The sequence below is a fragment of the Chionomys nivalis genome, chromosome 9 (assembly GCF_950005125.1).
Source record: "Chionomys nivalis chromosome 9, mChiNiv1.1, whole genome shotgun sequence".
Lineage (NCBI taxonomy): Eukaryota > Metazoa > Chordata > Mammalia > Rodentia > Cricetidae > Chionomys > Chionomys nivalis.
The window spans coordinates 1471339-1499255 of NC_080094.1; the positions used below are offsets into that span (position 1 = coordinate 1471339).

The 27917-nt window shown below is 52.6% G+C and overlaps 1 protein-coding gene across 2 annotated transcripts; it reads right to left on the bottom strand.

Annotated features, from left to right (window-relative positions):
• Positions 1 to 5339: 5339 nt before the first annotated feature.
• On the bottom strand, positions 5340 to 27819 carry Slco4a1 (solute carrier organic anion transporter family member 4A1). 2 transcript variants are annotated; one of them, XM_057781224.1, is made up of 12 exons: positions 27720 to 27819; positions 17744 to 18616; positions 16694 to 16784; positions 15239 to 15360; positions 14712 to 14823; positions 9045 to 9199; positions 7794 to 7989; positions 7491 to 7656; positions 7225 to 7397; positions 6904 to 6968; positions 6404 to 6552; positions 5340 to 5994 (listed from the first exon to the last, which is right to left on the bottom strand). In XM_057781224.1, exons 2-12 carry the CDS (start codon positions 18537 to 18539, stop codon positions 5854 to 5856), a joined length of 2166 nt encoding a protein of 721 aa, XP_057637207.1. In that variant the 5' UTR covers positions 18540 to 18616; positions 27720 to 27819; the 3' UTR covers positions 5340 to 5853. The 2 variants fall into 2 exon arrangements, with proteins under 2 accessions (XP_057637207.1, XP_057637208.1); XM_057781225.1 differs by lacking the exon at positions 27720 to 27819 and adding an exon at positions 27454 to 27583.
• Positions 27820 to 27917: the final 98 nt, after the last annotated feature.

The window sequence follows — 27917 nt, forward strand, 5'->3', positions numbered from 1 at the left end:
GCATCTGTGGGCGGCTCTGCTTGAGGACAGAGCCAGTCCTACCCAGATGTGGGGGCCAAGATCACCCAGCCACACAATGAGGCTCTGGACCCAGGAGCCACCACCCACTCGGAAGGAAGCACTCACCCACCCAGCTCTCTCCCCAGTTCTTTAGCTCAGAGGCCTCAGGATGCTCTCAGCCACAGAACCGAGAGAGAAGAAGGTCAGAGGTCTGTTTTTTTATGGGCTTCATTCATAACTACAGAGGGGAAGGAAGGAAGAGGAGAAAGAAGGAGGGAGGAGATGATTAAGAGAGGAGGGGAAAGGAAGAAAAGGAAGGGAGAGCAAGGGAGGCTAAAGAGAAAGGAGAGAGGAAAGGGGGAGGGGAGAAGAGGGAAGGCAGAGGAGGGTAGGGAAAAAGGGAAGGAGGGAGGAGAGGGGGCTCAGCTCCAACTCTTGGAGGAGTCTGGAGAGCCCCTCCCAGGTGACTCAGAACTAGAGAGAATGAAAGTCTGGCATCCCAGTGAAGATGCTTCCTTGTTGAACCTGGGTGCTTTCTAGGTAAGGAACTGCGCTTCCTCCAAAGCAGAGCCTCGATGGCCATGTGTGTTCTGGGCATCCATCATGACCCTGGCCAAAATCTAATTAGAGGAGAACTATTTGCCAGGCCTACACTGTATGGTACATCTTTCTAAACTCATCCTCTGCTTCCTAAGAGCAATCAAGACAACAAGAAAACAACCCGCTGCAGACGTGAAAAGGAACAAAGACGCTGAACTGCCCCAGAGCCCCTCTGGGCCGCTGCCCACCCCACTGCACACCCCTCCCCGCTTATCCCCTTTCCCTGCTAGCCCCTTCTCCTATCCCCTCCAATCCCCCTCTCCTCTCACCCCCCACTGCACCCCACTCCCAGTTCTGACAAGTCTTAGTTTGTATGAAGATCATGACTGAAACCGAAAAGACTCCTGTCCTCGGCTGCCCACTGGCCTGCCTGTCACTATTTGTGAGAAATTAACGGTGCTTCCTAGATGGTCCTGGGGTGAGGAAGGGGCCTGGGGCTAATCAGGCTCCTAATTAGTGACTTCCAGGTGTGGTAATTGCCCAGCAGTTGGGCTGTTAATTACCAAGGGCTCATCAACCGCTCTTGTGGGATTAAATAATGGGGGTGGATCTGGGGACAATGTGGAGGTGTACACCAGAGTCCTCAGCTTCAGTGACGATCTGGGGACCCGGGATACCTGAGATTTCCTGAGGTAGAGGCACGAGGGTGGCTAGTTACTTACGTTATAGGCAAGCCACTCTCAATCTGCTTGGAAATGTTGGTGCCAAACCTTGAAGACACTAACACAGTGGACAGAGATTTTGGGGAGATTGAGACTCCAAGAAGAGGCTCCATACCTGGCAGGCATCACCTGATGCTAGTGTGGCTGCCGCAGGCTCACCACTTTCTGCGCCACTTCTTTCTCTATCAAATGAGGATGAGCATGTCTTTGGTTATTTAGTGAAATCTGCATCCTTTAGAAACTAGGCAACTGTGTTCTACCCCAGGGAAGGTATCACCCTCTTCTGGAAGAAGGGAAACTGAGGCATTAGTAAAACACCCACAATCCCATGGTCTGCCAAGAGACTATGAGGCCCTTGCATGACTGGGGGAGGGGAGTACAGGAAGCACTCAGGCTTGAGAGAGGATGTACCCTGATCAGGGACTGCCATCCTCAGCCACCACCATCAGAGAGGAGGGGAAGGGAAGGAGACAGGAAGGGATGGGGAGAGACACAGGGAGGAGGCCTCCTCAGTCCAGGCAGAGGAGAAAGTGCGCAGTCTGGACTCCTTCTGAGGAAGTTCCCAAGAGTCTGTGGTCTAAGGCCGACACAACTTGGACTAAATGATCAAGTTATAAATTAAACACAACAGAAATGTAATTACCACGGGAACCAGCTGAGAATAAAATAGATTATCCTTGTAACAGTCATTAAGCCGTTATCACATGAGCCCTTCTAATGTGTTACTGATTAGAGCCAATCCTGGCACAAATGATCATCTCATGGGGTTGCCCTCCGCTCATCCTGGTCCTCACAGAGCTGTGGCATGAAATCCTCTCTGGCCTGATTCATGTGTGGCCTCTGGGGACCATAGGCCTCCAGCTCCTACCCACGGAGAGCCACCTAGTGGTCCTAGGACCGAGCAGGCCATGGCTGCATGGCCTCAGAGCTCTGTGTGAGATGTTGGGGTGGACAGCCCTGCGCGCCAATGGTTCCTCTGCAGTGCTGACTGTGGTGGCTTAGCTGATGGCTCCTGGTCCCATACAACATCCAATAAACAGTCATTGAGCACCTACTGCGTATCAGGCACTGCAGTAGATGAAAATAAAAGATTACAGCCATCCTGGCTCTGGGCACCTCCCTCCTACAGTTGTGGCAGAGCCCGGGTGGTAGGTAGAATGCTATTGTCTTACCATATATTCTAAGTCATAGCCGTGGAAGTGGAACCAGGAAGCCACTCGGCTGGGCTTGCCTGACAAATTAGGTGGCCTCCATTTCCCAGGGATTCCTCACTCTGAGCTCTTGTTCTCCAGGAGTCTCCATTGCTTGGAGTGCCTGCAGTATCTGCCTCTTTTCCAACCAACCCTCTGCCTATATCCGGTCCTTCTCGACAGATGGCCTCACAGGCTGGTGTGTGGCAGCCTTATCCACAACAGGACCGGCTGAGACTGCAGAGCTGGTGGCCGGGTGACATTCTCTTAGCTCATTTTGATGTTTCAAAGCCTTTAGTATCTGGCTTGAGCGCCTGGGAGTTCTCTGCCTATGAGTTCAGATTCTGTTTGTGGTGTCACTTAGTCCTCTATGCCCACCACCGGTAGAAGGGGTTGTTTCCTGTATATGTAAAACATCCTGTTTTCCAGATTTGCGTAAGGTCGTTGCCTCAGCCCTAACTGCAGCCTTTCCGTACATTCCTCTTAGTTTGGAACCAGAAGTCTTTTCACCGCTACAACAAAATACCAAAGGTTCATTAGCTCGCAGTCTGGAGGTTCAAGATCCCGATGAAGGCGTCATCGTGCACAGCAGTTTGGAATGGGAGGAGTGTGAGTTAGAGCAAGTGCCATGCTAGTTACTTCTCTAGGGAACAAAGCATAGGGGCATGAGGTTTGTTCCTTTCACAGCAACTCTCGCACGAAACCGTCAAGGGTTGCAGGAGCTCAGCCTAATGCTGCCAGTGACCCGAGGACCTCCCAGCAGTCACAGTGGGCCTTTGAGGCCTCTCAGGCCTCACCCTTGCCAGTGGGGCATGCAGGGGCCGTTAGGTGTGAAGTCTGGTGAGAAGCAGTATTCAGACCCCACTGTGAGTACCAGGCAGGGATCTGAACCTGATGCAGGAGCCAATATGAGCAGCAGCCTGCCTTGCTGAGACAGGAGTCATGAAGTCTTCTGCAGAAAGGAGAATCAAGGCGCAGAAAAACCTAGCATGTCGTTTGTGGTCACACAGTCAGTGGGTGGGGCTGCCGTGTGTTCAGAGGGCAAGGCTGTGATCAGAGTATCCAAGGTTTCACTGTTCAGCTGATGGAAGCCAGCAGGTTCCAGGGAGGAAAGTCAAGCTGGCTCACCAGGGCATCCGCCTATGCACAGAGCCTCCCTGCCTTCATCACTCATAATCCTGCTAGAGAGATGGCTTTGGGAGCCCTACTGGTCATGCAGGTTGAGTTGGAATGCCAGGGGGGCTGTGTGTATGTGCACATGTGTGTGTCTGTGACTGCATGGCTCTGTGTGACAGTGTGGTACCTTTCGTCTTCCTGAGGACCCATCACTTCTCTGGACAGGAATTCTGAGTCTGAGCTCCAGCCCCAAGGGTTATGGGCTTAGGTGCTGTGACCTGCATGTATGGTTTGATAAGAAGGAAAGTGGAGTGACCTTTCAAAATTAGGCTCATGGGTTTTTCGTCAAGATGGCGCCGAAAGCGAAGAAGGAAGCTCCTGCCCCTCCCAAAGCCGAAGCTAAAGCGAAGGCCTTGAAAGCCAAGAAGGCAGTGCTGAAAGGCGTCCACAGCTACAAAAAGAAGAAGATCCGCACATCGCCCACCTTTCGGCGGCCCAAGACCCTGCGGCTACGAAGGCAGCCTAAATACCCCCGGAAGAGCGCGCCCAGGAGGAACAAGCTTGACCACTATGCCATCATCAAATTCCCCCTGACCACCGAGTCAGCCATGAAGAAGATAGAAGACAACAACACGCTTGTGTTCATTGTGGATGTCAAGGCTAACAAGCACCAGATCAAACAGGCTGTGAAGAAACTCTATGACATCGATGTGGCCAAAGTCAATACCCTCATAAGGCCCGATGGAGAGAAGAAGGCATATGTTCGGTTGGCTCCTGATTATGATGCTCTGGATGTTGCCAACAAAATTGGAATCATCTAAACTGAGCCCAGCCGGCTAATTCTAAATATACACTTTTTCACCATTAAAAAAAAAAAAATTAGGCTCATGGGCTAGGGAGACAGTGCTTGCCGTAAAAGCAAGAGGACATGAGATGGATCCCCAATACCCAGGCAAAGAGCCAGACACGACAGCACACACTTGTAATCTCAATACTAGGGAGAGGCAGGCAGATCCCCCAGCCGGAGAGCCTAGTTGGCTTTGTGAGCTCCTAGCCAGTGAGAGACCTTGTCTCAAAAACCAAGGTGGGTAGTGCGTGAGGAAGGGCAATGGAGGTTGTCCTCTGACCTCTTTAAGCATGCATACACACACCTCCTCTCTGGCTGCCCCCCAACACATAGTGATGGTGTGAGACCCAAAACAGCATGTTGGTTGCACTTTCTCTGTAGCTGTGAGGGGCATGGCTATGAGTTGGGACAGAGGCCCTGCAACCTTCATTCCCCTGGAGTTGGGTTGTTAGCAGTACAGGCATTCTGTGTGTGCATGTCTCTCAGCTCACGTTGCATTTACTTGTATCTACACAGAGTACACACGGTTGCATACCTCATACCTTACTGATAGCAGTGTGTGGCCACCCTGTGCCCAACCCCAAGGCTCACAGATGTGGCCTGATTCATTCAGGAAGTGAGGAAGGTCCAGAGGTTTGGGACAAAGCCTGTCTGCTAAGGGCCAGGAGACAGGAGCCTGCACCACTGTTGCCTTGCTTCTGGTCACAAAGACAATAGGGGTGTTCCCTGGGAAGTGTTGTGTGCCCAACCAGTTTCTGGGACAGCCTATTGCTATGGTAACCTACATCAAAGATGGGCAGACTGACCTGCCAAATCATAGACACCATAGAAATAATAAAACGCCACACAAAAATAATTGCTTTAAGTATTAAAATATATTATGTACATAACCATAACCAAAACATAGAAGCACATTGCCCACGGAATCTGCGTGGCACTACAGATGGGATCTCACCCTCACTGCAGTTTGCTTGGACATGAGTCACATGATCAGGTACAAATCTGATTCCATAAACACTGTTCAGTCCAGACATAATGATTCAAGTTGCTCCTGCCCAGCCAGAGGCTGCCAGGCTTCGAGGACAGGCAGTAAGAGCAGATTCAAGCAAAATGTTAGGTGGCTGGCTCCAGTGGATCGAGTCACCCGGGGCACTGCTGCCCTGTGTCGGGCAGGAAGTCAGGACCCATGACAGCCATGAAATGTAGTGATGCCTTGGAGATTCCAGGGGTCAGGGATGTGTCTGGTTTATACGTGACACACTCCTCCCTCCTCAGTGTCTCAGAGGCTGCTCGGTCACAGTATGGAGCAGGGCGAAGCCCCAGAATACAGTGTGAAGTTTTGCAAGGTCCTCAGTGTTGTCGTCCCCCCCCCCCCGCCATGAGGATGGGGTTAGGTATCCAGGAGAGTCCTCAGGAAAGGTGGAGGGGCCCGTGGTTGTCAGACATTGCTCTGGAGCTGTTCTGTGGGGTTGTCAGAGGCTGAGGACTGGCTGGGCAGGGAGGCCTCCAGGGCATCTGAGGACGCAGACGGGGACTTGTACAGGAAGTAGGCAGTGACAAAGAAGAGGAAACCCAACACCTGGGGAGACAGGAGGAGATGTTGGCCCTTGCCAGCCTGGGGGGCTCCGTGCCCAGCCTGAGGCTGCTTTTGTAGCACTCGCTCTGCTCTTCTGGAAGAAAGACACGCCTTTCCTGTATAACTAGTCCCTCATGGGGAACCAGTGCTTCAGTTCAAGAATGTTTGGTTAAAAGCAGAGGCCAACAGAAGGTGGAAGGACCTGGCACTGTCCCCTGAAAGGCATGTACCCACCCTGTCCCTTGAAACTGAAGGACAGATCATCCTCTGGGGGTGTAGAAAAACCTCAAGATGAGGTCACCTGGATTTAGGGTGGGTATAAGCCCATAGCTGCACCTTTGTACAGGATAAGGCAGGAGGCTGAAGGGTGGACGGAGGCAGAGTGGAGCCAGACCCCAGAAGGCCATCTCACCTTGAATGTGAGCCCTGCAATGAGCATGTAGCGGCTCATGGCTTCATTCTGGTACACAAAGCAGGAGCCCTGGTGCCCACACTGGTACTGCCACAGCAGGCAGGCCTTGTCAATCACCCAGCCAAAGGCAATGGGCCCTGGAATACTGCCTGCCGAAGGAGAGAGTTCGGTTAGGGCCCTGATGGGGGAAGGAAAAGGGGGGCACAGAGAGAGACCTCTGCAAGGCCATATTGTCCATTTGTGTTCTCAGGGGTAGAAAGAGTTGGCATTGGGCAAGGAGTGCCATGGTTCCTCGAGAGGGCCCTTTTGTGTTGAGGCAAAGCCACCTACTGGGTAAATAAATGACAATGGGTCCCTCTAGTGGGCATTTAGGGGAAAGGCCCACCTCAGTGAGAAACATGGCCGAACGCCTGCATAGTAACACACAGCTTGGTAATAGGACACCTCTAGGTGCCTTATTCATGATCACCTATCCATGGCTTCCTCACCCCCCACAGTACCTAGTGTTCTCACGACAATCCACTGGATCCCCAGGGCGAAGGACCTTTGCTGATCACAAACACACCTGCAATGAAAATCGCATCGTCAGAGCCCATGGGAAGCTGGGCTGCGCACCTCAGACCCCTATGCCAGCAAGAATCCTGGCCACATCGCCACCTCCCTAGGTGCCAAACACCTCGTTGGGTACCAGAGACAGTCAACTCCGATGCCCCTAGACCGAGGCCCATTTCCTGGGCCTGCGGCTACCCCAGGGCCCACCAGCATCTGCAGAGCGCCACCTGCTGGTACTACGAGAGAAAAACATGGTGAGAGCTTCTTACCGTAGCGTGGCGGTCAGAGCTGGAATGCTGCTGAGGAAGGTAAAGATAATTACAACGAACACGAGAGCCAGAAGGAGGGGCTTTCTCTGACAGGTGGAAGTGCACTTCCCTGCGGTAGCATTGCCCAAGCCAGAGGAAACCTTCTCAAGGACACAGCTACAGCCTCGGAATATCTGGGGAGCCCAACAACAACGCTGATCATATAAGGAAGGCAGATGCTTCCCGGTCCCGGCCAGAGCAGGGCAGTGGGCGGTGACCACACTCACCTTCTGGCCATCAGGGCCCGTCTCAGCACCCGCGGGGCAGCCCGCAAAGCAGGCGGAGTAGTACACGATGCCATCTGAACCACACAGGGGGCTGTAGTGCTCCGGCTGGCAACAGTAGATGGCGTTGCAAGCCGCCCTCAGGTCCAAGTGGCCTTCAGGCAAGGGACTGCAGAAATGGGTTGTTGGATGTGTGTTAGCAGCCGTGCAGACATTCCAGTATACTTCCCTGCCTGCAGGTTGCTGTGACCAACACCTCCCCACCAGTGACAGCCCTCAGGAAGGTGGGGTCTTTTCCAGGCTCACCTCCCAAGGTAGCTAGCGGTCACACCTGCCATGGGCATGTTGGGACAGTGCATGAGGAAGACAAAGAAGGCCAGTAGGCTGGTCAAGGTGCAGAACAGACAGAATCTGATGATCCCAGAGCCACGGAGCTTGAACCTGTTCACCAGGAAACCACCCAGGAGCGTGCCGCCACCGCCTGCTGGCACCACCAGGTATCCTAAGGAAGGAACTCGGTGAGGGCCCAGAAACTCTAGGCCTGTCATTGCTGCGGCACTACTGTGGACACTGAGGAACGGGGAGAATGAGCACCATGGGTGCTTAGGGAGAGCCGTGGGAGTCGGGTGGGTTCTCTCAGACCACGCAGGCCACCTGGAAGCCCAGATCTCAATGACTAAGGTCCATCATGGACAAGGGGTGGGGGAGGGTGTGTCAGCACGGGAAAGTGATAAGAGAGAGAGGGAGCCATCAGGTATGGACGTCTGGGCCAGGTAAGAATGTATCCGGGAAAAGTGGGGTCACAAATGATACCCTCTCACGACCCAGACAAAGATCTGCAGGGTGGGCTGTAGCCGATGCTTTCCACCCACACTGGTCAGTCCCTAGGCTGAGCCCAGCGCTGACCTCCACCCACACTGGTCAGTACCTTAGGCTGAGCACAGCACTGACCTCCACCTCCACTGGTCAGTACCTTAGGCTGAGCCCAGCGCTGACCTCCACCCACACTGGTCAGTCCCTAGGCTGAGCCCAGCGCTGACCTCCACCTACACTGGTCAGTACCTTAGGCTGAGCCCAGCGCTGACCTCCATCCACACTGGTCAGTCCCTAGGCTGAGCCCAGCGCTGACCTCCACCTACACTGGTCAGTACCTTAGGCTGAGCCCAGCTGACCAGTGCATGGGGCATCTCCAGCCAAAAGTGTGATTAGCAAGGCTGCAGCCCTGCCCTCCGCACTGGGAGGACGTGGGTGCTGGCTGAGTAAGGGCTCTAGACACTATCTTGCAGTCCATGCAAGGTCAGCCTGCCACAGAATCCTGTCAGGTAGGTAGGTACAGGGATTCAAACTTAGATCCCAAGACTCCGGGGCACCAGCTTCATGGCTCATGGGAACAGCCGGGCTCAGACCATTTCTGCAATGAATGGTGGGTAAAATGTTTAGGAGTCGGCCCTGCCCTCCCCCTGGGAGCATTGTCCACTTGGAATTTGAAGACTATGACCAGCATGTGCAGGAGTCATAGCCCTCTCTGCAGTACACGTCAATGCTCAGTCTCCTTACCGAACAACGTGGCGGCCTTGGAGGCACTCAAGCTGAACTGGGCTTCAAAGAACTTGGGGCCGAATGTGGACATGCCAGCGATGAGCGTGGCTTCGGTGGCCCCTGCCAGGCAGAGCAGGATGAAGGTGGGATTTCTTAGGAGGAGCCAGATGGAGCTGGGTGAAAGGGGAACAGAGGGCAGAAAAAAACAGAGGGTCAGGATGGGCCAGAGTTTGTGTGCCAGGAACCTGCTGTTCCTGAGGCTATCAACACAAAGGGCCCTGGTTTTGAGAAGGCAGTGAAGTGGTGCCTGTAGCTATCCCAGGGACACACCTGGAGCAGGTGAAAGGCCGGGTTTGGCAGGTAGTGAGTCAATGGCCCCACTGTAAGCCTTTGGTACACTTGTCCTCAATACTAAAACCAGTTCTAGAGACCAGTCACAGCTGTGGCTGAGCTCCAGTTTCTGTGTAGGGCCAAGGAGACAGACCTCAAGTGAATGAAGACAGTAATCACCCCTGGTAGCCATTATGACAAAGTAGCAGAAGCTCTGGGGGAGGGTGACCACCAAGGCTGGACAAGGGGTGGGAGCCATCAAGGGCTAAGAAGTCACCAAGGTATAGGGATCTAGAAGGCAAAGCTCCCAACCACAAACTCCAGGGAGAAGAGGCAGGCATACGTATTCGGAAACAGGGACCTTCAAGGAGTCCCTAGTGGGTTTGGCTAGCTCCCCTTATCTTGGCCTGTACTTTGGGGACAGTGGTTATAGGACACTAGGATTGACAGAAGGATTGGCAGTCAGATGCAGTCTGCTACTCCCACGGTGACTTTGGCCTGGGGTCCTGAGACTCTAAGGGCCCAGCACTGCACCCCCTAGGTTCCCTCCGGCCGCTATCCTTTCTGGGACCTGAAAGGCATCAGCCACACCTGCAGCCACACAGCTGCGAAGGTGCCTGACTTGCCTTCCCAGGACCACACGGCAGAGCAGCCAGGGTGTGGCAGCACAGACCCTGGCCAAGAGAGACCACCCATCCGAGCAGTGATTCCTAAGGCCCTGCCTACCTGCTGGCTGGGAGTTAGCTCCCCTGGGGTGAGGACTGTGTGCTGACTGTGGCATCGAGCAGAAGATGTTGGTGTGAAACACTACAGAGCCCCTGGGAATGGAGCCTGGGGACCCAGCTGGCCGTCATACAAGCGATTACAGGGCCACACAGTCACCTATCTCAGGCACAGGTCACATAGGAGCAGGATATTCCCTGAAGTCAGCTCATGGTGCAGTAGCTACACCGTCTTCTGCAGTAAAGCTGCTTCTAGAAACCTGAGACTTAGGGAGAGGATGAACATCACTGCTTGCTTGCTATGTCTATCCTGCTCCTTTTATTTACCAAGGCTTAGCGAGCTGGTACCTGCTCCCTGCCTCCTGTGTGAGCGGCCAGCACACATCGCTGCCCCCATGAGAGCCACTCTCTCTGACAGATCTAGACCTAAGAGGTAACAGTCCTGGACATCAGCCAGGGAGCCGCACACAGCTTCGTACTCAAGCTCCGCATGGGGAGGATCTGAAGAGAAGCCAGGATCAGCTCAGCCCTGGCCCGCAGGCTCCATGAGGGAGTGCATACCCACTGCTTCCTAGACACTGACCAGAGCATTGGGAGATCAGACTGGCCCCAGGGAGACGCCCAGAGGATTCCTTCTAAAGTAGAGCGCACCTAACTCTTTTAAATTTTACTTCTTAACTTGAAGGTTGAAAGGGCTTTCCAGGCATTTGCCCAACTCTGTGTCCTGACAAAGGAAAGCAGGTGTGGAGGAACCCTGGCCCCATCAGGGACTTACAGGCTCAGGATGCTGCCTCCTCACGGCCCCTTCCCACCTGGGGTATATCTGGTGTTGGAGAGCCATGCACAGGCTGGTCCGTTCCGAAGGTATTGCCTGGACCTGCTTAGCTTCAGGCTGTTGGCTGAGGATAAGGGTGGCTCTGTCATGCAGAACATGTTACACAAGGTGTCTAATCCCACCACCGGCTGGTTGGCTGAGATTCTGGAGTTTGCCCTGAGAACTAACTGGTCATGCTTTCATGACTGGGAAGGAGGCACACATTCCTGTGCTTGTTAGTTCCAGCACCTGGCTTCAGACACTAACCCTGGGCATGAACCTCTTACTGTATAGTACTTGGTAAGAGACCCATGGGGAGAGCGGAGCAAAGCTCATGCCATGTTATGCTTCCCCAGACAGCTCTGCTATTGGGGTGAGGAGAGACCAATTTTAAGACCATGGTTAGCAGGCCTTCAGCCAGTCCAGTCATGCCTGGGGCTCAGCAGATGTGGGAGGTGATGTATGCTGTGAGTATGTTTTATTACCATTGGTTAATAAAGACACTGCTTTTGGCCATTAGCTTAACAGAGTAAAGCCAGGCTGAAAGAGATATATAAAGAGAGTAGGCAGAGTCAGAGAGAAGCTATGTAGGCCTGCCCGAGACATGCCTGACACAGGAGGGAACATTACCAGGTACCACAGACACATGGTGATACACAGATTAATAGAAATGGGTTAATTTAAGATATAAGAGTTAGCCAGAAATGCATAAGCTATTGGCTGAACAGCATTGCAATTAATATAGTTTCTGTGTGATTATTTGGGTCTGAGCCGCTGGGAAACAAACAAGTGGCCTCCGACAACAAATTGGCATGCCAACATGTGCTAGCTAAATCCATGTAAAACCTGAGAGAGCTTGAAAAGGAATTCCAGACACACAAAAACCAAAGTTTAGCCACTTTTTTTTTCTGGATGGGCTCTGTTTGCTGGTGGCATGCCATAGCTCCTTTAAAAGAAGTCTTCCTGATTCAGTAGTAGCAGAAAAAAATAAAACACGTGGTTTCAGAACAGTGGCTTTCTGGGCCATGCTGCCAACACATACTCTGGCTCTTTCAGGAGGCCAAGCATTTGAATGGGGTCTGTGAGCAGCGTGATGCAAGTTACTTGGTGGCAGCATGGGCCAACTGTTTGCCAGAGTTGTGGTGGTGAGCGTGGCTCCCACCCTGCAGTCTCAGAGGTAGTGAACAGGCCTCTGCCATGTTGGACTAGGCAGAGCCAACAGCCAAGACCATGGAGGTGGTCCTAGCCATGTCTGCTTAGCAATAAAAAAAGGCACTTCTGGTCAGAAAATAATTACAGATACACAATAAAGATAGATTCAGATAAAAAAAGTTCTCTAAATGGATCACAGAGTTGGATAAATGCACGTAGGCTTGGGAGAGAGAAGAAAACGAATATAGAGAGTTATAAAAAGAAGCAAATCATTTTAAACCAAAATACTTAAAGAGACAGATTACAGACAGTCATAGATTAAAGAAGTAAAGTAAAGATGGGATATACACAGAGCATCTGGATTATGTATACTATTGTGTTTTTTTTTTTTTATTTTTTGACTGTGAATGAGCTAAGTGTAGAGACATTTCATTGTATGGGCTGCTAAGCCCATACATATATATTTTAAAGGTATCTTGACTTTAAAATTTGGGTCTAAGGACTTGTTGCTTTAGAAAAGAGGTTCTTCTTTTGTTTCTACAGAGGATGAGAATCTGTGGAATTCTTCTAGACTAATGTGGTTTGATGGACCAAGACTTCCCCACCAAAGGTCATTGTGAACATCCCTCAAAATTACTTCATCCAACAAAAAGCAGGAAGCAGTTTGGAGAGAACTATGGCCAAATTCCCAAATATTGTTTACATTTAAAGGGGGATATGCTATAGAGATTTGCTTTGGTATGGATCTTGGTTTATTGGTACAAATTTAAGATCTATATATATATATATATATATATATATATTCTTCTCTTTGATTAAGGTATTGTGTTTGTACAGTTCAATTAAAAATGTAATGCATAATTAAGAAATACAGGTTAATAGATAGCCATCTATAATAGTCAAGTTTGTAGTCATGTTAGTTAGGTTTTCTAGATATATAGAGATATATTTCAGTTAGAGAGGTATTCTTCAAGTCTTTCAGAGACCTTCAGAATATGGCATTTAAAATGTTTTAAGAACTTAGACTTTTCATGTCAATGAGACACATCTGCTCCTGGCAGCACCAAGCTGCTTCAAGAGAATGATGGGCATCAAAGAAACTTGCTATGGAATTGGTTAGACATTTGGGCAAGAAACTGTTCTTGCCTGGACTGTTTGATGCTATGCTGTATGAACTGGACATACAGGACCTACAGAAAAATGGCTGAAGTTGCCTAAAGAAGGCGAGACAGTCCTTCAGGGTTTCTGCTACATGAAAGAGTCTGCCAGACATTCTGAAGGACACAGAAGAAAGTAACTGATGGGCTTTGACATTACAAGGCCAAACAGATCTTCAAATTTCCTGCTTTATGGAAAAGTCTTCCAGAAACTATGGGCCTGTAGGCTGAAGATGGATGCTCCAATGATACAGAAGAACTTTGGGTGACTGTCCAGGCAGCGAGATGTCTCTGTCAATTCTAGAGTTTTGTAAGTTGCTAACAATGCACTTCCTGCTAACTTGGGTAATATTATATCCTTCTGAAGTCTTTGGTGGGATTGAAGAATAAATAGTTATAGTTTTCCTTAGTTATGATAAAAGATAAAGTAGATATAAATGTTGTAACTATAATTCTTGCTTGATACCTGTTTTGCTATATGTAATCTTGTTATGTTAAAATTAAAACTTTCCTTTTTATTTAGGCAGGAAAGGGGAGGTGATGTATACTGTGAATATGTTTTATTACCATTGGCTAATTAAGAAGCTTCTTTCAGCAATAGCTATCATAGTAAAGCCAGGCTGAAAGAGATATATAAAGAGAGTAGGCAGAGTCAGAGAGAAGCTATGTAGGCCTACCTGAGACATGCCTGACACAGGAGGGAACTTTACCGGGTACCACAGACACGTGGTGATACACAGATTAATAGAAATGGGTTAATTTAAGATATAAGAGTTAGCCAGAAATACGTTTAAGCTATTGACCAAATAGTATTGCAGTTAATATAGTTTCTGTGTGACTATTTGGGTCTGAGTGGCTGGGAAACGAACAAGCAGCCTTTGACAACACTCAGGCCTCTTAAGTAGGCAGCCCCTGGCTTTCCTAGGTGAGCAGTAATGAGATCAAAGCCTGTGAGGCCTTGCACCACCACCTTCTCCAGCTTCACCTTGTTCCTCTGGGATCTCGGGGGGGGGGGGGCGGTACCCTTGCCCTACCCGTGTTATAACAGGCTATGAAACTCAGCCCCGCCCACAATAGCCTGCAGCTCCCAAGTGGTAGATCAGGACATATGAATCCGCATCATTCTCTAAGACCCCGGTAGTTGAGAGACTGTACCTTGCTTGATACATACAGAGAGCAGAGCTGGGTCAGACAGACAGACAGACAGGAAAAGGGAATAGAGTGAAGAGAGAAAGCCTGGAAAAGACCACCCCAGGGGAGGGAGGGACTGGTCAGTGAGAGAGGCAGGAGTTGGGAGAGGCCTCTGCACCTGTGGTTCTCTGTCCTGTGTCTGGTTCAGAACTGCAGCTCCTTGATGCTTCTGGTAGTGAATGCATATGTGATACCCAGTGAAAAGGCAAGAGTGACCAACTCTGCCTGAGGGGCTCTTTAGAGAGGGCCTCAGAGGCCTCACACAGGCACACACACATATACACGTGCACACACACAAACACACATGCACACTCCTTACAGGGGCAGGTCTCTGACAGTCTTGCCGAAAGCCGGGTTGCTCACTGCTCTGTGGCCATGGTCTTTCAGCTGCTGGGTCTCAGTTGTTCTCATAACGACGTAGCGCTGGGAGCCTGCAGGGACAGAGACGGTAGACTACAGCTTCTAAAGGACATCGGGTATTCCACAGAGGCTGCCCCCACACTGGCTCCTCCACCCCCTCAGGACCTGAGAACATGGCATGCGGACACGTATGCAGCATTGCAATCTAAGGCCTGAAGGTGAGGTTGTCATGGGACAGGATTGCAGGTATGAGAGTAGAGGGCCCTGTGGGCCCAGTAGAAGGGAAGCGAGGGGGTCATTCCTGGTGGAGACACAGGAGGGGGTAGCAGGCTGATTTTGCCAACCTTGCTCTCCATATAGAGGGGAGTCCATGTTCAAAGATTCCACTCCCCCTTAGTGGAAATGGCAGGGAGAAGGGGACAGGACAGGACAGAATACATATCCTGCCTCCTGGTTGGGACCCATGTGCCAGGGCAGAGAGCTCACCTGGCAGCTGCCGGGGATAGCCAAGGATGGGGATGGCGATGAGGAAGGCAATGATCCCGGCTCCCACGAAGCCAATCCACCAGGCGCCAACCCACAGTGGGCTGTCAGTGGTCAGCTCTGTCCTGTTGGGAGAAGCCGTGGCCCTTGGATTACTGATCGGTCACCCATATCTTTTCCATCACATGCATGGGGTGCTCACTCCCCCTAGAATCTCTGTGCAGAGGGCAACAGAGGCCCATGGAGCTACAGTCCTGTGTTCACCTCTCCCTCAGACTGGAGAGGCCCTCTGATAATGGCCACTCACTAAGAGAGCAGCTCCTCAGATCCTGACTCCTAGACCCAGGGAAGCTGCATCTGGGCCTCAAACTGAGACCCTGGGGGCAAGGCCCATTGGGGACAGGAGCTTCAAGTAACAGCTGGTGTCCCTCCCCAGCCAGCTGTCATCCTCAGGGCCACAGAGCTCAGGGGATAGAGGGCTCAGCTGGAGTTCACTGAGCTACCCACACACGAACCATTAGGCGTCCAACTGCCATCTGCATAGGAGGAGAGAGGGGGGCTCTCAAATTGAACAGAAAAAGTCATGGGAAGGGAGCAACTGGCCAGTGGGATTTCATACCTGGGAAGGGAAGGGTGCAGGGGAAGCAGGGGTGGAGGGATGGCAGGCTCAGGGGCAGAGGAAGGATGGATGAAGGACTAGGCAGCAAGGCCAGGGCAGCAGTGTAAACCCCTATGCGCTGGTATAATAGGAAGCTGCCCCAATGCCTGACTCATGCTCCCACCCCCATGTGCAGAGCGACTCAGAACCCAGAGCCCACGGGGCACGAGACATCCAGATCCGGGGACACGAGCCTTGACCTACCTCAGGCTCTGCACAGAACACGCACCCTTGACCCCACAGAATCAACCCAGAGCTAGAGGCGGCATTGTGAGGGGGCAGAGCACTAGAAACCTCGTGGCGCCATCTGCAGAGAAAGTCCCAAGGTGGAGTGGTGCCCAAGACCCAGCGCAGCCACCAGGAAAACTCAACAAGAGCTGCCCTTCTGTGACATGACACAGGGACAGGCCACCTGCACAGCCTTGTGAACGGTAGCCAGCAGGGCCACCCCAGCCTCCCCGCTCTGCCTCCCTCCACCCCTCTCACTCCCCACTCTCCCATTTATGTTTACAAAAATTAGATACTGAAGATATAGACACAGTGCCTGTCACTTTAAGAGAAGAGCCTGAAGACACACGGTCAGGCCAGGGCTTCAGAATCATGTGAACTTGAACCCACCCCCTCTATGTTTCCCACCTCTCAGGGTTATATCCTCAAAGCCCCTGCATACCCCCAGCCCCTGTAGCCAAGATTAGCCCAGCTTTTCCCTACTCTAGCCTCCTATTGTATATGAGACATCCTTTGGGTCCCACAGCATTCTGGGTGCTGAGGAAGGCAGGCGGATATACCCCGTTACTCACCGTTGGCTCAGGTCCGTGTAAATGTTTAGCATGGCTCCTCCAATCAGGTAACCTGCCGCAGGTCCAAGGATGGCCGCCGTGTAAAAGATGGCTAGAAGGCAAAGGAGTGTGCAGCCGTCACACACCACAAGGTGGGCTCTCCTAAGAGATGCCCCACCACGCTCCTGTCACTGCAGCTCCACTGTGAACCCCTTTAGGTCAGAGTGCATCTGCGCAGCCTGCGGCTGGAAATGACATTCAGTCATCGGCTCGTAAAACATCCCCAGAAGTGCACTTTGGATGTTGTTTGCGCTCATACGAAAGCAGATATACCATGACTCCGCTTTGCATGGTGAGGGCAGTGTCCATGAAGGAGGAACTGGAAAGGCGGGCATAAGTGGGCACAGCTCGAAGCGAGGGCTGTTCGCAAGAAAGAACGGAGCCTGCAATGATTGCATCTGCCCCCAACAGGAGCCTAAGCTGGGAGGGTATGAAGCCCAAGGCCTCTTGGGTAGACAGCGAGATTAGCTACATCACACCAATTGCCTTGAAGGTCACAGGCCACGATATAGAAACTATGAGCTGCTTTGTGGCTTTGCCTCAAAGTCTCAGCATTCCTGAATTCTCACCACTGATTTACCACCTAGGGAGCCGGGCTCAGAGTATACACAGGACACACAGGGAGCCGGGCTCAGAGTATACACAGAACACACAGGGAGCCAGGCTCGATTCCTGCCCACTTATCTTTGCACAGGACTCCTTCCAAACCACACAGAGGCTCAGTGCCAGCATGCCCTGCCCTAGCCCTGCCTGAGGACGTGGGGGTCCCTGAGCAGACCCTGCCTAGTGTGGGCCAGTGCTGAGATTTCTGGCTTGCAGACCCTGCAGGGCTTCTTAGAAAAGTCAGCATCTGTTCCCGTCTCAAAGTTAGGGGCCCCTGGGTCATATGACCAAGGGAGGGGCATAAGATCACCTAGCCAGGCTATGAGAAGGTATCCACTTCATTCCACCAATGTCACAATCTGGTCCCTTCCGCCTACCCGTCCTGATTCCTTGGAGAGCCCCACTCACCAATATAGATGGGTGAATAGTTTGACTTGACATTCTCATCCAGGTAGGTGACACCCAGTGTGTAGAGAGGTGTGGCGCCCACACCGTGCAGTAGCTGGCCCAGCATGAAGACCAGCCGGTAGCTGGACAGGCCCGAGTCCATACACTCCACCTGACTCCCGTTGCCCAGACACGCCCCGGTCCCCACCTTCTCATCCATCTTCACCTCATAGTGGCCAGCGGTGAAATGGGGCAGTGCAAATACCAGGGAGCCGATGCCCAGGACCAGCACGCCCCAGCCCAGCCAGCGTGGCTTGTGCCCCTGGCCCCCAAAGTAGCTGACGAAGGTGAGGCAGAGGCAGGCGGCGATGTCGTAAGAGCTGGCGATGAGCCCGCTCTGGTAGCTGTGCAGGTCGAAGCGTTGCTCGATGGAGGTGATGACGGTGTTGATAAAGCCGTTCACGATCATGCCCTGAAGGAAGGAGGCTGCACACAGGAAGAAGAGGAAGCCCTTGGGGGTGTTGAAGACCTGCAAGCACTGGGGGGTGAAGGCTCGCCAACCACACAGCGTGTTCTTTGGTCCTGCGGACTTGTACTTCACCTCACGGGCTATCTGGCTACTCCGCTTCTCAGCCTGGGGCTTGAACAGGAGTTGGCTGGAGGAGTCCAGGGGGCTGTGGGCAGAGCGCAAGGAGGCTGGAGACGCCCTGCTGCTGGGTGGAGTGTCACAGCCACTGTCTGTGGCAGAGGACGCACTGGAGAAGAGGTGCTTCGGGAGGGAAAGGAAATGCTTGTCCTCCATCCCGTGCTGGGGCATCTCCAGCCTGGTGCAGAGGGCTTTGGCAGCACAGCAGGTAGAAGCAGAAGAGAGAATGCCTCGCCACTGGGTCTATTCTGTGAAGAGAATTTCTTGTTAGCAGACCTTTACCTACTCTCTCATCTGTCGAAATTCCTACATGAACATTCAGCGCCCACACAGTCCACCACTGTGATCAGCCTCCTCTGACCCAGAGTGGCCTCTGGCCAGCCCCTCCACTCATGCGTCTTGCTCCTGACCACAGGCCTGCCACTAGTGAGCTACACCTGCCCTGGTCCCAGGGACTGGATTCCAGCAGACTTTGAAGGTGTGGCCACGCCTGAAAATGCTGAAGACGGAGCTATTAGATGGGGCCACCAAGCAGTGAGCAGAGATGAGACACGGAGGAGGCCTACAGTCACCCTGAGAGCCCTGACCCGCACTCAGTGACTTTGCCTGGCTGAGCCGTCTTCCGCCGTAAGAGCAGAACCGCCTGAGAGTCAGCCATCAGTAATTCAGACCTGAACCACATAGTTCCAGAGTCCATAGAGTACAACACAGCCATCTTCTGGAGGACACTGTGACCCACCACTGGGCCCAGGCTGACTTTAACAAACTGGCACTGTCGAGGAGCCAGGAGTTCTAATCTGAGGCTGTGAGCAGTAGAGATTCTACCATAAACATTCCTCATGTAGTCGGTGCCAGCGATCAGGCCTGAGGGGACTACTCATTGTGCCAACACTTTCTCTACAAGCTGGTGTCCCTGCCAGAGAAAGACGGAGAGCACCTGAGGCAGAGATGGTTCATGCTGTGGGAGTCAAACCTTCCTTGGGCAGCCAGTGTAGCCGGGCCCCACAGAGACAGCAGAGTAGCTTGTACATACGTGTGTGTCTATGCACATATGTGCACATTCATGTAGAGGCCAGAGGCCAACACGGGGTGTCTTCCTCCATTAATTTCTATTTTTTAAATTGCAATTATTTATTTATGGGGGGTGCACACAGATTGCTTGTGGCAGTCACAGGACGGCTTGCTGAAGTCAGTTCTTCCTTCCAGTAAGTACGTCCTAGAGATTGAATTCAGGTTATCAGACACGGTGGTAAGTGTCTCCACGGGCTAAGCTAGCTCACCGCCGTATCTTTTATGATAGGAACTCTTGTGAAACCCGGAGCTCACTGATCTGGCTAAGCTAGTTGCCCAGCAAGTCCTAGAGATCTTTGTGTCCCTGTTTCCCTTGCTCTGAGATTAGAGATTACAGGTGTGTGTCGCCATGCCTGTCTTTCTACATATATTGTGGGGTTCTGACTCAGGCCCTCATGTTTGGGCACCGCACTCTTTACCACCTGAGTCATCATTTTCTCAAACGGCAGCGGAACAGGACAGAGGAGGGACAAAGGGGAGCTGGGTAGGACCAGATGAGAACAGCCACATGGCACGTCAGCCTTGGAACTTGGGGTTGAAACAGAAAGCAGACTCCTGGGCTGGAGAGATGGCTCAGTGGTTAAGAGCACTGTCTGCTCTTCCAAAGGTCCTGAGTTCAAATCCCAGCAACCACATGGTGGCTCACAACCATCTGTTATGAGGTCTGGTGCCCTCTTCTGGCCAGCAGGCATACACACAGACAGAATATTGTACACATAATAAATAAATAAATAAATTTAAAAAAAAAAAAAAGAAAAAAAAGAAAGCAGACTCCTAGGGCACAGGGAGAGTTGGAGGGGAAAGACCCAAAGTTGCCAAACTCAAGGTCACCAGAGTGTTGTTTGTTTTAGCCTTTAATCCAGGCTGTGCCCACTTGGTCCCTCCACCGCCACCAGGGACTACACAGACGACAGGCAGATGGGTATACATAGGATGTGATGGAACTCAGATCGCAGCAGACAGTAGGAAACAGAGGAATTTCTTCCTTGAAAATGAAAGCCACCGTAGTAGCATTCTAGACGTCGGTGTCCCGAAGCGCCAGCGTCACCACTGTTTAACCCGAGCTGAGAACACTGGCAAATATTTGAAACACAATCTAAAATCAGACTTATCTGCATTCTACACTGAAATGAGCAGGTTGAAATCCTTCTTTAAACATTAACAAGTGACGCTCTGTTTGCTGCCTTTCCACTGCAGGGTGGCAGAGTGGATTAGACGTGTGGCTCATACCGGTCATACCAGCATATGGAGGGGGATGGAGACAGAAGGATCACAAGTTCAAGACCAACCTCAGCTAGAGACTCACTCAACAAAAGGGCAGGGCTGCAAGGTGGTAAAGATGGCTCAGCAGTGAAGAGCACTGCTTTCCTAGAGGACCCGGGTTCTGTTCCCAGCACCCATAGGTGTTGTAGACCACCTATAACCTCAGCTCCAGGAGGTTCAATTCCCTTTCCTGGCCTCTATGGGCACTTGCACACAGAAGGTATATACTCACACAGCCATGTGAATAAAAACTAATGTTTAAAACAGGGCCAGACTTAGTTGGTAAAGTGTTTGTCTCGCAGGCCTGAGCACCCAAGTTCCAAGCTCCGGAACACATGATTGTTTTGTTTGTTTGGTTGGTTGGTTTTGGTTTTCCAAGACAGGGTTTCTCTGTGTGGCCCTAGCTGTTGTGGAAGTAGCTCTGTAAACCAGGCTGGCTTCAAACTCACAAAGATCCGCCTGCCTCTGCCTCCCAAGTGCTAGGATTAAAGGTGTGTGCCATCACCACCCGGCTTGCTTGTTTTTTGAAGCTGAATTTCACAGGGCAATGCTTGCAATCCCAGCACTGAGGAGATGGAGACAGGCATATTCCTGGGGCTCACTGGCCAGTCAGCTTAGTCTACCTGTCAAATCAACGAGAGAGCCTGTCTCAAAAACCACGATAGACAGCACTTCGCATACATGTACACCATGTGAACCTACACACACATGAACAACAACACAAACATACACCCCACCATCACCACCAATAAAAGGGAAAGGTGTCGTTGCACGCATACCAACCCTTGGGCCTGCATTGCCCACACCCACAGCTGCCATTCTGATGTCAGGAGGACCGTGCTGCTGAGCTGTCCCAGCCGCTAGCTTTCAAGTTTCTTCCTAGGACCTGCTAGATTCTGCTATGGCTGGGGCAGCCTCAGTGCCAGTCTGGCTAGACTGCAGGTGTCCCTGGATTTGTCACATGTCACGGTGAGCATGTCAGTGAGGGGTTTCTGGAGGAGTCACCATGGAGTCTATAGGCACCACCCTCTGGAGGGCCTGGCTGTGTGTGTAAGGGTGGAGTTCAAGGGAACCTGGCACCCCAGATTACTGTCTTCATGATCTTGGTACGTGTTTAGCTTTGTAATCTCATGAGCCAGTCCCTAATAGTAAATCCCCTTATATTTCTTGTTGCCTGTCCTTCTCTGGAGAACACTGCCTCACGCAAGGTCAATCCGTTCCTTTGGTACTAATACCGCTCTGCTATGGGTGGGACCTCTGCTGGCACCAGGGTTCAGGTATCCACCCCCAGGATACCGTCCCCATTACAAGGATCCCACAGCAACCATATATGAACAGTCCTTAGGAGCTCCTTGTAACTGTGTGTAGCTGCAGATCAGCAGAATCCAGGCTCCTATGGGATGAAACACACGGAGCTAGGACTTGCTCACCCGTTGCTGTAAGCAAGGGAAGAGGCTTTCACAGAACACCCTTGTGTCCATGACAAATGTGGGCCGCCTGGTTATCCTGGACACATCCCCACCGTCTCCAATTATATGGGAGGCAGGTCCAGCACTACCTTCAGAAGCACCCTGTACTCCTGACAGCTATCCTATGACAGAGACCTTTCTCACACTGGGACTCCAGCCATGTGACTACCCCGACTACCACTAAATAGCTGTTGGAGGGGGGCACTGCTGGGGGGGTGTCTACCTGTGTGGCAGCCCCACCCCTGCATCTGCTTCCACTTCTAGCTGCTGTGTACGGGGGAAGAAAAAGATCTAAGTCTCGGAGGAACTATCTTAGTCGGAGAAGGTGGGGAGGAGTAGGCTCTTTCACACAGCCCACTCTCCAGCAAGCAGACTTTGCCTGTGCTGTCTCAGGCTGCCAGGCTGGCTCCACCCAGACTGCCCTGCAGCCCAGCCCTGTGGGATTAGACCAAACTGCTTAGCCCAGGATGATGAAGCCCTGGGGCTCCTGCTGTCAGCTGACAACTCCACACCTGAGCACTGCGGGAGGACAGGCATGTGCACAGGTGTAGGTAATACGTGTGGATGATCTTAGGAGGCCACAAATGACCAAGATTCCCTTACAAGCCCCCCACGCTGTCTTCAGGGCTGCAAGCGCACACATCTCACTGATGATGTCTTTAGTTCTGGAAGAATCCAGTCGTGGCCTCCTCCTCCTCCTCAGAGGTAGCCCTATCTGTGAGAAAAGGCCTGGTTTGCATGGCTGCATGCTATGCTCCTCCCTGCTTGCTTATTTCCTCTGTCCATCCATTTTCTACACTCCCAGCTGGAGCAGTCCCCAGGGCAGACAGAATTTCAGAATGGTTCTCTGCCCCAGGTCCCTGCCACCTGGGTTTCTGCAGGCTGTCCCTAGGACATCTTAAAGCCCCAAAGCTGGGATGTCAAGCATTACTCTGTCCTTGCTTTGGAGACACTTTTGAGACCCAAATCCTAGACCCTCCTTAGACCTTGGCAGCCAGCAGACCCGATTCATTTCTCTTCCCTTCTGCCTTCTTCTCTCTTCTTCTTTCTCCTCTGCCCTCAACCCCAACACCCCTCATGATGCTCCAGTTAGAAAGAGAAGACAACAAAGGCAGGTATCTATTTACTGCACTGAGCTCTCTGGGGCCAGCAAACCTTTCACCTGAGCACTCCTGCTGACACCACAGCCTGGTCAGCTGCCACCCCTCTGTGACCTCGGGACTCTTCTCTGCCCCCTAATTTTTCCTGGGTATCTCCTTTTATACACAGTGGGGTGTTTTCATTTCAGAATGAGGCTCAGGCAATGGGGACAGGATATGGGCCAGCTACCAAAGCACCTAATTTGCACACCTGGTAGTCACATGCAGGTAAAAGATCAGAAACCAGCTGCTTTTCACAGAAGCTGCCGCGGACTAATTAACAGGGAACCCGAGTACAGGACACCAGCACGGGTCCAGAATGACCCGTCCCACACAGAAGGTCTGTGGTCTCAACCTAGGTAGGTTTCCCCACCCTGTCTATATCTGGGGATCCTGGAGCATGCCGAGGACCCTGCCAGGCGCCATGCTACAGAGAGGAATGGAAGCCTTGCTAATCAAGGTGTATTTGAGAAGCAGAGGCCAGGCAGGCAGGCAGGTGCTCCCCACTTTGGCAAGTCAGAAGCCTCCCTGGTTCGCAGTTTCATAAAGGATACAGCCCTCTGCACAAATGGGCCAAGCTGCCACTAGGCTCATGGGAAGCAGATCTATAGTACTGGGATCAGTAACCCCAACTTCCGAGGCACGGTTACTCCCGCACTCCAAGAAGGTCCACATGCCTCATTTGTAATCCCTCAGCTCACCTGACACTTGGGGACAGAAGTAGCTTGCTTTGCCTCTGCCGTGTGGCTGTCTATGGATGTGATGGTCAGAACCATCACTGCAACAGAGGACCCTGAGGCTGCTCTCATGGCTCCCACAGCTCTTCTACACTCTGGCGGGGGGGCCGACAGTGAGGGGCTCTGGTGATAACCTTCGTGATTTTTAGGGCCGTCTTAGATTCAGAAGGGGGCCGCTCTAGCTAGATAAGGGACCTTCCTGGCTGAGTCAGCCACTGCCTCCGGGTGGCCTCTTAGGGTGCAAATTTACCCGCAGGGTATCCTGGCCAAAAGGACCCCAAGTACAAAACTCAAGGGTCCCAACGATGTATGGGTGGGGTGGAAAGCACCATCTTCAAATAATCCTACGTGTTCTCTGTGCTTTGGGTCTAAAGGGGCAATGCCCAAGGCATGCTCCAAAGCTTGCAGGCTTAAAAGTCGCAAGGCAAATGCAAAAACGGGTGCAAGGAGGGAGAGCTTGAATAGCACCTGGGTGTGGAAGAAGAAGCATGCTGGAGGTCCCTCAGCTTCCATGGTTTTGGGTATCTGGTGCCAAGGGGAGCCCTGACAATGGCAGTAAGTAAACCTCACCCTACCCATGGCCCCCAGTTTCTGACCCACATGTGAGTACTTGGGGGGGTGGGGGTGTTGAGACAGGGTTTTCTGTGTAACAGGCTCTCCTGGAACTCACTTCGTAGACCAGGCTGGCCTCGGAACTCACAGAGATCCACCTGCCTCTGCCTCCTGAGTGCTGGGATTAAAGTCATGTGCCACCATCGGCCGGCTGTGAGTAGCTTTATAAAAGGCATGCGGTTTGAGAAAGCACCACTCTCATCTACAGATGTGATCCAGGATTCTAATTCTTTTTTCTTTTTGTGTTTTCAAGATAGGGTCTCACTATGTAGCTCTGGCTATCCTAGAATTCACTATGTAGACCAGGCTGGCCTTGAACTCACAGAGCTTTGACTGCCTCTGCCACCTGAGTGCTGGGATTAAAGGTGTGAGCCATGAAACTCAGTTGATTCTAATTTTTTGCAATGCTAACAAAAATGAGGTCATGATATCTGTCCACAGGGTGTTGGGGAAAATCAGAGGGCCCCCATCTGACAGCAGCAGGTTTGGAGGCTGATCAAGGGAAGCAGAGGGGAGAAAGAGCCTAGACCTCCCTGGTCTAGCTGCTGCCTCTGCAGTGACCCACAAGATGATGCAACCTAGGTCCAGCATGATGACCCATTTCCCCTACTCCAGCGTGGCTTCCAGGCTTCACTGGTCATGCAGAACTCTGGCCCCCTGTCACATGGGGACACAATCCCTGAGGGCCTGTCTAATTACAGTGACTGAGAACTAGGGGTGTGCCTCCCTGTCCCTCATGTTCATCAAGACCTCACCGAGGCCAGACTTTCACCGGAATCCCAGAACAAGTTTGGTGTTGAGCTTCTGAGAACTAACCCACACTCTCTTCCAGCCGTCGTGGGGATCAGGAAGGAAGTACTGGGTCTCTGTACTTCAGAAGCTATTGACCGTATCTCCAGAGGAAGCAGGGGTGTCCCCTCCTTTCTGTCGAAAAGCCAGACTTAGCATTGGCCCTTCTGTGTCTCAAATGCTTCATCCTGAAATGGACCCACCAGGGAAAGTTTAGGAGCTCAACCTGTTCCAGTTTAGGTATAAATTCATTCGGTGCAGCAGTCCCCAAGTGGGAAATACGTTAAGCCAGGCGACTTCTGTAATAGAAGCCTCACAGTTACAACACCCGGTCCCAAACTTCAGTTATCAGTGCATTGAGAAAACGTGCGTGTCTGGAAGGCAGGCAGGCATAGAGTTCCTCATACCAGGGGCTGTACAGGCATCAGGTGCTGGGCCCATTCACAAGTTTGTCCTGCCCCTCTCTTTGCCCAGTCACAAGCCTTTCTCTTGCCTGCCTGGCCCCTCTGCAGTACCAGGGAAGGTTCTGGTTGGGACTTGTCCACATCTGCTTCAGAGGCCACACCCAATGAACCACAATTAGATCATCCAGGAAGAATTTTCCAGGCAGTACCTGGTGGCCTTTCCTAGTGGGCAGGCAAATCAAGGTGGCCCAACCAAGAGACCCTCGGTCTTACACATGGTCCTGTGCTCTTTGCAGTACAAGGTACCCGTTCTCCTTTAGTTCTTGATATGGCGCTGTCGGGTAACTGTTTCTCTGGCCCGCTTTCCTCTCTTCTTGAGAAGAGAGTGGCTGACCAAGGGTACAAATCTCCAGCATCCCCCATATCATTCTAGGCACTCCAAACATCCTGGTCCTCAGCCTGCTCCTTGGTGCCAGGGGACTTTAAAAAGCTGACCAGGACTGCTCTCGTCCAAAGCCTCCAGCCAGTAAATGCGAGGCTCAGCAAACAGCCTCTGCTGTCCCCATTACCACAGCTACGATTTATAAATAATTCTGCTAAACCCCAGGTGCTCCCTCCCCTGCTGTCCACCTGCCCCAGCCGCCTAACAGTAGTTGACTAGACAGCTACGTTGGTTTTTACTAAACTAGAAAAACCACTGCCCTAAAACAGATGGAGAACTGGTTCCATTACGAGTAAACCACCGTGGTTTCAACGCCTCTAGACAGAAATACCCATGGCCTTGTCTCATCACGCTAATCTCAGGCCACTCAGCCCAGCAAGCTGCCGGGTGCAACTGTGTGTCTCTATCTCACACTTCCGTACATCTGCGGATGCTGACCTCTCACAGTGAAGGAGGTACCCTGCCGTCGGGGTCCAGGGTTTCCAGCCAGGCTGCCAAAGAGGCACCAAACGCGGCCCGAATCCTCTCTGGCGTTCACCTGCTCTCGGAGACGCGCGTGAGAGGCGTGGATGTGCCGGGCCACAGGGACCCAGTCACCCGCGCTCCTAGGAGGAACAAAGCCTGTCGCACATGAGCTACTTTTGTGCTCCACGTTTTCCTCTGTCTTAGCAACTGTCGCCGCTGCAGGTGAACCTGTTCCTGATCAGACCAGCGGGGCTTGCGACCGTGTATGCTTGAGGCCCCTTACTCAGGCCGGCAGCCCGAGCGGCTCCCCACATGCGGTCCTGTGCCCCAACCCTCTCCCATCTTCCCTCTCGCTCTGGCGCAGCGGCTCTGCCTTCCCCCCACCTCCTTTCCTGAAGACTCGCAGCTCCCTCGCGGGCAGCTGGCAGCAAGGAGTGGATTCTGCATCCGGCTCTCTCGGTCCCGCCCTGTGCCCACAGAAAGGCCCCAGGATGTCTCTCCAGTGCCCGGGCCTGCTTCCCGCCAGACATCGCACCACGCGCCAACCCGGCCTCCGCAAACACCTGCCGCGCTGCTGACGTCAGCAGGTCGGGGTCGGGGTCTGGCACCTCTGAGAGGCGTCCCGCAACGGCTACAGACCCTGTCCGCATCCTGGTTCGAGTCTCCAACGCAGTCCATGTCCCACAGCACTCACCTTCCCGCGAACCCGGCTGCCGCTCTGCGCCCTGCGCTCTGGCCTTCGCGCGCGCAGCCCACTCACGCTTCATTCATAGCCCAAGCCTCCCCCCTCACCCCCCCGCGGGGGTGGCTTCGCCACCGCCGCCAATGGCAGCGCGGTTCGGGCGGGGCCGGGACCGAGGTGACAGTGGCAGGAGCGCGCCAGGGCGGAGCCGAACCAAGGGGCGGGGCCTGGGGCGGGTCAGGGACCAGACAGAGGGCTCCAACTGCTCGGAGCTTTACCTGCGGAGATTTCTTGCTGCCAGCAAGCATCACTGGCGCTGTCAGGCTAGGAAGATAGGGCTCAGGCCTTGCTGCGTTGTAGGTTCCACCTGCTTCGGGGTTCGCGCTCTAGCGTAGAGCCGAGGCCGTGGAGGGTGCGCATGGCCATCAGCTCAGGCGTGGGTACAGCAGCAGCCTCGCAAAGCCCCCCCCCCCAAA